The sequence below is a fragment of the Malus domestica genome, chromosome 14 (genome assembly GCF_042453785.1).
Source record: "Malus domestica chromosome 14, GDT2T_hap1".
NCBI classification, from domain to species: domain Eukaryota; kingdom Viridiplantae; phylum Streptophyta; class Magnoliopsida; order Rosales; family Rosaceae; genus Malus; species Malus domestica.
This window is the reverse complement of record NC_091674.1, coordinates 26,907,806-26,918,285: the sequence shown is the minus strand read 5'-3', so window position 1 is coordinate 26,918,285 and position 10,480 is coordinate 26,907,806. Positions and strand designations below refer to the sequence as shown.

Sequence of the window (10,480 nt, the reverse complement as noted above, 5' to 3'; positions counted from 1 at the left end):
TATACCCTTCCCCAAGCTGGAAATGCAGAAGGAACATTACCAAACCATTACTGTTTTCGTGTTTGCAACGCGCATACTTCACCGATACCAGTTGAAGAGACCAAAATTGGTGATGAGTTCGTTAAGATGATGTGTTTAATCGCATGTATTCAATTTGCTCTTGGTATCTGTATCTGTGAACCACAGAGCGAGCATTGCAGCTGGAATGGATGACTGGTGATTGATTGATGATTTCAGTGGAGAAACACCAAGGGTTCAGATTGAAAACAGTTCCAAAAGGATTAGCAGTGTTCAACTTAAAGATACTAATATGAAATTAATACATACTTTATTCTTACTTTAATTACAAATATATTGCAATTAATTAGTGTACAAAGTTCTTGACTTTTGGTAGGGGCGGCTACAAAGCACCACCCAACCCAATCCAACCCACTCAAAGAAAGAAGGGAGTATAACGAAAAGCTTCTGGTACGGTTTATTTTAACGAAAAATTATATTTTTACACTAAAAAGTTAATTCTAGTACTTTTTATTTTAACTATTATTTTATTATTTTTGTTAAAACTCAAAATTTTCAAGTCATTTTCGTTATTTTTTCCAAGAAAATAATATTTTGGCTAGCTAGTGGTGGCTAGGCTAGGCTGGTGACGATGTGCTGTTTCCAGATGGTTCCTTCCTTCCACTCCATGTGACTTCAAATTCATTAGAAATTTAGAAGCAGATGTATGAAGCATTGAAAAAGGATGATAATAAAAAATGAAAACTAATGAAAATGGCTTGAAAACTTTGAGTTTTAATGATAAGGACAAAATAAAGGGTAAAATGAATAGTATCAGGATTGACTTTTTAGTATAAAAAATGTGGTTTTTCGTTAAAGTGAACAGTACTAAATGCTTTTCGTTAAAGTTCCCAAACATATAAATGGTGTTTTTTTGCTCGTCACCTTAAGTAGCGGTAATGTTCATCATTTTATTTATCATCGTTGTATGAATTTATATTTTAAAATTTATATCTATCTACTATGCAGATCTTAAAATTTAAGTTTATCAAACGAAAATAATAAAATAGTGAACAGCGCAATTTCTTGAGATTGGATAGCAAAAATATTATTGATAATAAAGAAGCTGAAAATTGAGAAGGAGCAAACTCTTAAAATTGGAAGCATTATTGAGTTTTTGGCCCACTGACCCATATGATAGAAATAATGTCAAAAATATTCAAAAAGAAGATCATACAGACATACACCACCACCATCATATGCCCCATCCCTGACCATACCACAACAAAAATACTCAGAAATGGAAGATATCTCCTATTTTCTTACCTTAGAAAACAACTGAATGTTGCTCATTTACTTTATTAGTATAAACACAGCACCGTATCCATTAAGATATTAAATCATATGTAAAAATTAAGTGCAATTCTCAATGATATGAACTATGAGACCCTTGCAATTAATACGAATTACGTGACTTTTTAAAATGAAATTAATAAGTAATGAGTTAAAAGGAACAAAATCAATTGATTTCATTCAGTTACAACTGTTAATTAATAAGTCACTAATTTTTTTACCAAAAAAGAACAAAATCACTTCATGCATATAAATTTAGGAAAACTAACAAAAAGTTCAAAATGATTTTAATTTTAATAAAAAATGATAGATAAATATGTAGTAAATAGTAACAAAAAAAAGATAAAAATATAATTTTTCGTTATAAATAAACAATATCGAAAACATTTCTTTAAAACTCCCTATGTAAATTTGCGTTGGGTCCAAAAAGATCAGTTAGGCGCGCAAGTTACGACATAAAGACCACGATATGTCCGTATCTGTGTGCTAAATATTTTTTCCCCACCCGTCAGAAGGACACGTGTCCCTAACCGAGGACAAAATGGTCCTTGTACATGAAGTTTTGTTAGGTGGAGCCAAATTCATCATAACCTTGTATGTAATTTACCAAAATACCCCTCATAGTGTCCAGCTACCAAATTTGATTGGGCCAAGTTCAAAAAGGTAAGACCCATCACCATCACCGGGCATTTCCAAAATTTTCATGTATGTCTGAGCTGGAGACCTTGGACTCAAAACTGAAAGAGAGAGAAAGAGAGAGAGGAGGGAGGGAGAGGGAGAGAGAGAGAGAGGAGAAAGTCTTCTCTTATAAAGAAAAAGCAAAGTTTTCTGGGTAGTGGGTCTGAAAAAAGTTTGTGTCTTGAGAGAGATTTTTGGGATTGGGATTGGTGGTGGGAAGAGAAGATTATTGGGGGGTCTGTGAATTTTTTTTTTGGGATGGCAACGTTTGGAGGGACAACCCAGAAGTGCAAAGCATGTGAGAAGACAGTATACTTGGTTGATCAGCTCACTGCTGACAACAAAGTCTACCACAAGGCTTGCTTCAGATGCCACCACTGCAAGGGCACCCTCAAGGTATATATATATATATATACAAAAATATATGTAAAGACACTCACTTTTGCATTTATTTCATGGTTTCTGATGCTTTTTGCTTATTTTTTGTGCTCAGTTATTGATTTACTGGATTGGGTTTTTTTTTTTTAATTCTGAGATTTGATGATTATGGTGGAATTGGACTGATGCGAGAATAATTGGAAGAAAGAAAAAAAATTTGAGATTTTATTTTTTTGTTTTGGAATTCTAACTTGTTAGATAATTGAGCATAAGTTTGCATATTTTAGCTGCTTGAGTGATGGTGGTGAGCTCAAGCAAATGATCTTTGGATGTGGGCATGTAGATCCATTGGGGATTGAATTGTAATTCACTGTTTCCTGTGTTGCTGTGTTGAAATCTCTTCATTTGATACATCTTAAATTTACTTGCATTGACTGTTCTTGAAGTGCTTTTCAGAAAGTGCTTTCAGTTGGTAGAAGTAAGATTGATTTTGAATTCTGGGTTTGTTCGGAAATGATTTTCATAATTGCAATCGAGCGAACATTTCATAAGTGTAAGGCCGAAGGACTTGTTCAAATCACAGAATGTGTTGACTACCAAGCTAAGGGAAACAACTATTCTGCATTTTTCAACTTAGCACTGAATGTTATTAACAATATGCTAACTAAATTCCCAACCATGACTCCATCATGTCTTCTAGGTTCTCGAATTGTCATATGGGTTCTCGGAGTTTTTGAAATCGAGTGGACCCGTTAAGAGTTGATAATTTTTCGAATTTGAAATTTGTTTTATTCAGAAACAAGGCACCTACTCTTCACGTTAAATTCTGTGTGAACGTTTGATCTTCTAAAAATGGAAAAGTTTAACTCTGTTTCTCTTGTTGTAGGTGTGATATTCATGAGATGTTTGATACATTTATCCTTATTTACTTCTGTCTATGCAGCTTAGTAATTACTCCTCTTTTGAGGGTGTTTTGTATTGCAAGCCTCACTTTGATCAGCTGTTTAAGATGACTGGGAGCTTGGATAAAAGTTTTGAAGGTGATAAGCTGCTCAAATTGTCTTAACGCATATTTTTTTGAAGCTTATAACCTCTTGCTAATTTGTAATGTTGGATTATTTTCTCCCCATCATTGTCTTTTAGGTATACCAAAAACTGTTCGAGAAAGATCCGATCAGGTACCTGCCTTGATTTGCTAATTCTTTCTTTTTTCCTTCATAGAGGTTATGCAAGTTCATCGAAAATACAGAATTTACTGGTGGGATTTTACCCTTGTTTTTAGAAGTTTTTATATTTACGCTAACTAGTTCCAGTACACAGACCAACAGTAAAGTTTCGAGCTTATTTGCTGGGACTCAAGACAAGTGTGTTGCTTGCAAGAAAACAGTTTACCCCATCGAAAAGGTAAATTTCTGCTTCAACGTATCAATGAGCTTCCTCAGTCCAAACTGTATGTCAGCTCTTATGGAACTGTCCATTTTACATGTAAATAATTGTCAATGTTAATACGCGTTATGAATGCATGGAAGGTGTGACATTGTAGAATCCAGCATTCTTTAATCTGATTGCTTCTTGTTCCAGGTGGCAGTTGACGGCACATCATACCATAAGCCTTGTTTCCGGTGCACTCATGGAGGCTGTGTGATCAGTCCATCAAACTATGTAGCTCACGAGCATCGTCTATACTGTAGGCATCACCATAGCCAACTCTTCAAGGAGAAGGGAAACTTCAGCCAGCTTAGCAAGCACGAAGAAGTTAAAGAGGTGACTGAGAACACAGACGGAGAGGTTTAGTAATTCTATCAAAACTTCCATGCTAAAACTGATCACTCCCTGACCAGAGTTTCTAAGCAAGAGTACGATGCAACTGTTGTAGCATGTACAAGAAGAGCTATTCGGGTTCCTTTTTTTTTTTTTTTTCCCTTCTATTTCTATGTAATGTGTTGCACTTTCAGGTACAAAAATTTGTTTTGCGCTTTCTTGCAAATTTTTGAGTGTGAGTTTGAATGGATGATATACCGCGAGTTAATGCGTAATTTTCAAATAAAATACTATTGGTTGAAATTGTCACCCCTCATCCTAAATTTCTTAGTTTATAAACACATCATTCATCAATGTAGAAGTTTATAGGCTTGCCAAGTGGAGCCATGTATTAGTATTCTGCATAAAGGGCTGGTTGGTTTCTTCAGTTGCAAGCAGCCAAAGCTTGAAAATTTGAATTGAATACTAAATGTTGAAGACGTGCGTATTGGATAGAGCGGATGTGTTTTCTCCTATACTCCTGAGTTTAAATCTTACTCTCACAGTTTAGATTAGTTTAAAGTAGAGCACCGCTGGTAAATCCAAGAACTTTTAAATTTTAATAGTATATTTGAAGTTTGGAATTTCGGGTACCGGACCCTCGGAATTGATAGTTGATGATGATGGCTCTTTCTTGACTCAAACAATTCATTGCTACAATTTAGAAAATCGTATGTCTCGTTCTCTTGTCTTTATCAAACACAGTTGAACGGTTTATTCAGCACTTATTCTAATTCCCCAGTTGAATGTACGTACATCTTACGTATCATCTCAAATAGCACTAATACTGTTGCAATATTCCCAAATAGCATTATTGTTGTAAAAAATAGCATCACCATAATTTGTACGAAGATCATCTACATATGATGTTGATATTGTCGATGTTCCCCAGATAGTCTGGATATTATATTGCATCAATAAGTTGTCATTATTGGTTGGAAAATGTTAACGGCACACTATTTTTTTCCTCTAGCACATTTTTTGTTATTTTTTGTCATTAGATTGAGCAAATTAAATAAGAGTGACCATTTAATACCATCGTTTAATGGTACTCATCTTTATTTATAAGTGAAATGTCATGTGCTCGAATCTGAAAAATTACGAGTGCGCAACCTATTTATTCCGCACTTCTTTAGTGTAAAAACATCATTGTATAAAAAATGAAGAGAATAACAATGTGTAATTATTATTTCCATGGTTAATTTTGTGGATTTCTAGAGATTTTACCAAACAAGGGACAGGCCTCAAATGACCCTCTTGGCCAAGAACTTTTGTTGATTGTTTTGGGGTTGCCCCACTTTTCCCCCAAAATGTCAATGAACACATTGAAAGGTATGGAGAACTTGTTCATATTGCATGCTGGTTTTGCAAGAATGATGAATGCTCTCTCTCTCTCTCTCTCTCTCTCTCTCTCTCTCTCTCTCTCTCTCTCTCTCTTATATAAAGTGGAGTATTCCTGCAACCATTTTGAAAATAATAATTTAAGTCTTTAAAATGAAGTAACCGCACCTCTAGAAATAGAAGGGAAAATAAAGAACTTAGAAATGTTCTTTAAAGGTTTGGTTAGGGAAACCGCTTGGCGATTGTATTAGTTCAAATCTTCCTCCTAGTACATTATAGAGATATCGCTTTTGTTAAAAAGAAAAGGGATAGCCGGATTAAGCAAACCAAACAACATGTAATTGAGTGGGTTTCCAAAGGGAAAAATATAATGCAGACAATATTTATGTGATTCTTCTACTAAGTTGCTCAACAATTGCAAACGTATGATGTCTGCCCCACATCGGAAGTGGGATTTCACTTATTTCAGGGAATAATCTGAGGACCCAAAAATCCCAAAAAAAATGCATAAATAATCAACTGAGAGAGTAGGTTGCATGCCTCAGCAAAAGTAGCCTCGTGTGAGCTGTTTGCAATTGTCTTGTCCTACTTCAAAAGCCCTTCCTATATGAACGAAGTGGAGCAAATATTCCTTTCCATGTAGTGAATAATATGGTTTTTATATAGGCCAAATTGGATTATTCATCCCCGTGGTCATAGGAAACTTGCATGATGACCCCCGTAGTGAAAAAACTAGGACTTACACCCTTGTGGTAAAAAATGTTAGCAAATTTAGTCCAAAAGTAAGATTTTTGTTAAATGACTGTTAAAAGTATAGGTAAAATTGTATTTTCAGTTCCAATTGATATTTAAAATAAATAATTTTTTTATAACAATTAACTAAAAAAATAATGCTTAATTTTTTAAATAAAAAAAAAGTCTCAATTCAATGTCAATTAGAACTGAAAATACAGTTTTACCCCAACTTTTAACAGTCATTTAACAGAAATCTTACTTTTGGACTAAATTTGCTAACATTCTAGACCACAGGGGTTTAATTCCTAATTTTTTCACCACGGGGGTCATTATGCAAGTGTCCTATGACTAACAATCCAATTTAGCCTTTTATATATAAAGTTTTGAGAAGAAAATAAATTAAAATTAAAAAAATATAAAAAGGAAAGGGAAAAGCCTTCTTTTGCTTTGTTATTTTTGGTCTGTCTTGCTCTGATGGGTGCGGCGAATGCAAAAAAGATGAGGAATCAAATCAATGATGTTGTGTTGTTGGGAAGTTTCCGTTTTTTACATTTGCGTTTGCAATGGTTAAAAGATGTCAAAAAGTACAGGCTTCTGATGATTAAAGCTAACTTTGCAACCTTTTATAGCTAGCAGCTCACTGTTGTTTGTTTTGCTAATTGAGAATATTTTTCTGCAGTTGGATGCTGAGATATGTCTTCCCTCTAAACACTTTAATTTGAGTATAACTACTGAGTATGACTCACCTGTCACGCGTTATATACGATGTGACAACCTTTTATCTCACTCCTCATTTGAGGCACGATGAGAAAAAAGTACAATCTTTTATCTTGTTTTTTACGTGAATAACGTGAAAAATGAGATGCAACATAGAGTCATAGAGAATATGTATAAGTTTTTCGGATAATTATATGAGACATAAGGGGGCGTGGATATAATTTACATTATCCATAGATCTCCAGCTTGACTATGATGGTTGTGCATGCAGCAGGATATGATAAGCATTTTACTTTTTTCTATCTCATCTTGAAATATAGCAGAGTTCAATTAAAGAATCGAATTTCTTTATCTGAAATTTAGCAGAATATTTGGTAATTATCTGAAACTTAGACTAAGCATGATTTGGAGGAGATCAATTCTTACATGTAATGAAGGATAAATCTCCATCACTCTATCTCGCTCATAAACCGCGTCATCTTATCACTCATCGCATTACTACGTCTAATTTGAAGAATATTCTTACATGTATCTGAATGAATCTACATCACCTTATTTCGCTCATTAAATGCGATGTGTTATATAGTAAATGAGACATAGTTGGTGATACAACCTTCGTTACACTAAAGTTTTCTCTTGATATGAACTTATTCAGAACCATTGGCCATTATGTATTCTGGTTCTAAAGTAATCTGCAAGGTATGATGCATGAGCTAGTAAACTTAAATTAATTAACAACTACTAATTAACCATGGAACCAAATCAACCAAAGCAATTTTCTTTTTGAACTAAACTTTCATTGGAAAGAAAATCTCTTCAGTACATTTAATTCTAAACATTCCACCCTTTCTCTGTACACAACTTAACTCAAATCCCTTCACCTGCAAACCCCTTCTACCTGCATCCGTAAATGTGCTTCGATCTTCTGCAGGTGGAGTACTGATTGATCCACTACACCTCCACTGAGTTGCTTACGCGTCATGTGGGACGATAAGGAAACATTGATATCTCAACTTGCAGCCTCTGAGATGCTGTGTAATGATGGCTGCCACGTTCTTGATGTTGTTGCTGTTCTTGGTCGGTGTCCTCCTCTCTCATGTTTATTATTCACCTGTTGAAAATATTTGACATGATTAATTAGAGAGTGGTTTTCACTTAATCAGTATTTCTACAGAACAATTAATTCAACTTTTTATTTTTTATTTAATTATTTATTGGTTCTTTCAATTATATATTAATTATATTTGTTTATTCATTTGGCACATTACCGAAGCGAGTTTCAAAGCATTTTATAATTTTATTTATTTATTCATCTACTTAATGATTTAAGCCGTTACAGAAGCGAAACTCAATGCTTTTTCCCCGATTTTATGCTGGTTTAACAAATCAAAGAATCTTCTTTAATTATGAACTTGACTAAATAATTATGCTTTTTACTTAAAACCTTAATCAATTAACAAGAATGAGATTGACCACTTCAAGCACAATCAAAGCTTTAAGGAACTTGCAGTTCAGTGGTTAAAAGCGTTTAACTTTAAACCTGAAGCTTCGTGTTCAAGACTCAATTGGTTTGAGAGGTTCAGAATCTTAAAATCATGTATGCAATTGTAGAAGAGAATCTACTCGACATGTGACAGAGGGATTAGACGTGAACCTAATTAATAATCAAGAAGATAAACTTGTTAAATCAAATTTTAATTACCTGGATGTCCTTCTCCAGCTCAGAAGTCTCAGATCTTCTGGCTGATGTCAGAACTTGCTTCTCTCTCATCACCCTCTCCACTTGTGGCTTCTGCTCTCCTTCCACCTGATGATTATTATTTCTCTTCACCTTCGCTTGTTTCTTTGCCCACAATCCCTTCATCACTTCTAAAAAACAAACCATGATTTAATTAAACTCTCATAATTTTAAAGGAAGAATGAGTAAAAAAATTAGAAGATTAAACAGAACAAAGTGCGATTATTTGAGTTAAGCTAATTGTTTATGACGATATACCGCCCTGACTAACTAAGGGTTGTGGGAATATGCCGCCCTCTCTAACCCTAGTTGGTAAGGGCAGTGTACCATAACCATGACCAACCCTTAGTTGCCGCCTTAGTTGGTCAAGTCCGACTCGTTGTGTCTGAGTTCGAATTCCTTTTTAACTTTTTTCCGTTGATTAGAATAGTTAAAAATATTAATAAAAATTTGAGTAAAAGTTTAAACCTTGAGTGGTGATGAGTCTGTAAACTTTGCCAAGAACAAGAGAATCGGTTGGCCTGAGGAGCTTTATGCGCGTCACGCGAAGCGAAGAAGCGGTGTTCTTGTTGTCGTCCGGATTCGAGTTCTTGTCTTTCCTGTCACCGCCCTTGTCCGTGGTGGGATTGGAGGGACACAAGGTGGTGGAGATGAGAAGAGCAACATAGTGGCCAGGGTTCATCTTCATAATCTCACTTGCACTCACTGCCCAATAAAACTTCTCTTCTTTCCCACTTGGGTGCTGTACTACCAGTGTTGCTGCATCAGTCGCTTGACAATTTCCCATTTTCTCTCTCTCCTTCGCTCTCTTTCTCTCTCTCAAGAATGAAGTTAAGAAAAGGGAATAGAAGGTAGGGGGAAAGAGGAGGTGGTTTGAGCTCTAGAGCAAGCTCTTTATAGCGATCCACCAAGTCACCAACGCGCCCCACTTATCATCTTTTGCTTATATTACTTCTGTTGTTATGGTCCAAAAGATAATAAAGTTTGATATAGGGGTAGTTTAGTGATTTAGGTCCAACTTTCCATGACGTGGAGATCCGTGATTGGTTGGCTGGACAAAGGAGAGGTTTGGAGTCTTTGAGGGGTTGTTCCTTTTTTCTTTTTCTGTTTTTTTTTTTCGAATTGAGGGGTTGTTGCTTAATTAGATGCCTTGGAAAAACAAATAGATGCGTTCCATTTGCGACAAGTCATCTAACGTTCGTGGTTTACTGCCACTTTACCACATGAAAGAACAGTATACACTATTAATGCTACCCACGCGCCTGCTTTGAAGGGATTTTTAGTGTACGACTTAATACGTCAAGTGTAGTACTACACATTCATTGAAAATTAGAAAAAAAAAAATTGACAAATTATGATAAAATATTTGATGTATCGGACTTTGTTTCCGAAACACTAAAAAATTTATCTGTGTAAATAGAAAGGTACGCAACAGTATCGATGCTACTGGATTGCATAAACCGGCTTCCTATGCTCTCATGTCTCAGTGATAGAGAATAAATAGATATTGTTTTATGGCATGCTTACTTAGAATAGCACTTGAAATTATTTTTATTTTCATGTTTTTTGTGTTTATTAAAATATCGGTATGAATTTTTTTTTTTCACTTCTTAACCTTCCCTTATGTTTACTAATGCATATGGAATAAAAAATGTATATATATTTTTATTTAAATTTGTAATTAAATACTTAAAACCAAGAATAAGATTCCTTAATTACTTTCCATTTTAATTTTAGTTTATA

General features: G+C 34.7%; 2 protein-coding genes across 2 annotated transcripts; one reads left to right on the top strand and one right to left on the bottom strand.

Moving 5' to 3' along the window:
* Positions 1-2,034: 2,034 nt before the first annotated feature.
* LOC103455247 (LIM domain-containing protein WLIM1-like) lies at positions 2,035-4,476 on the top strand. Its single transcript, XM_008394837.4, has 5 exons — positions 2,035-2,424; positions 3,350-3,446; positions 3,550-3,584; positions 3,727-3,810; positions 3,988-4,476. Exons 1-5 carry the CDS (start codon positions 2,287-2,289, stop codon positions 4,198-4,200), a joined length of 567 nt encoding a protein of 188 aa, XP_008393059.2. The 5' UTR covers positions 2,035-2,286; the 3' UTR covers positions 4,201-4,476.
* Positions 4,477-7,774: 3,298 nt separating this feature from the next.
* On the bottom strand, positions 7,775-9,687 carry LOC103455248 (uncharacterized). The gene is made up of 3 exons (XM_008394838.4): positions 9,206-9,687; positions 8,702-8,868; positions 7,775-8,110 (listed from the first exon to the last, which is right to left on the bottom strand). The coding sequence occupies exons 1-3, from the start codon at positions 9,522-9,524 to the stop codon at positions 8,009-8,011; spliced, it is 588 nt and encodes a 195-aa protein (XP_008393060.3). The 5' UTR covers positions 9,525-9,687; the 3' UTR covers positions 7,775-8,008.
* Positions 9,688-10,480: the final 793 nt, after the last annotated feature.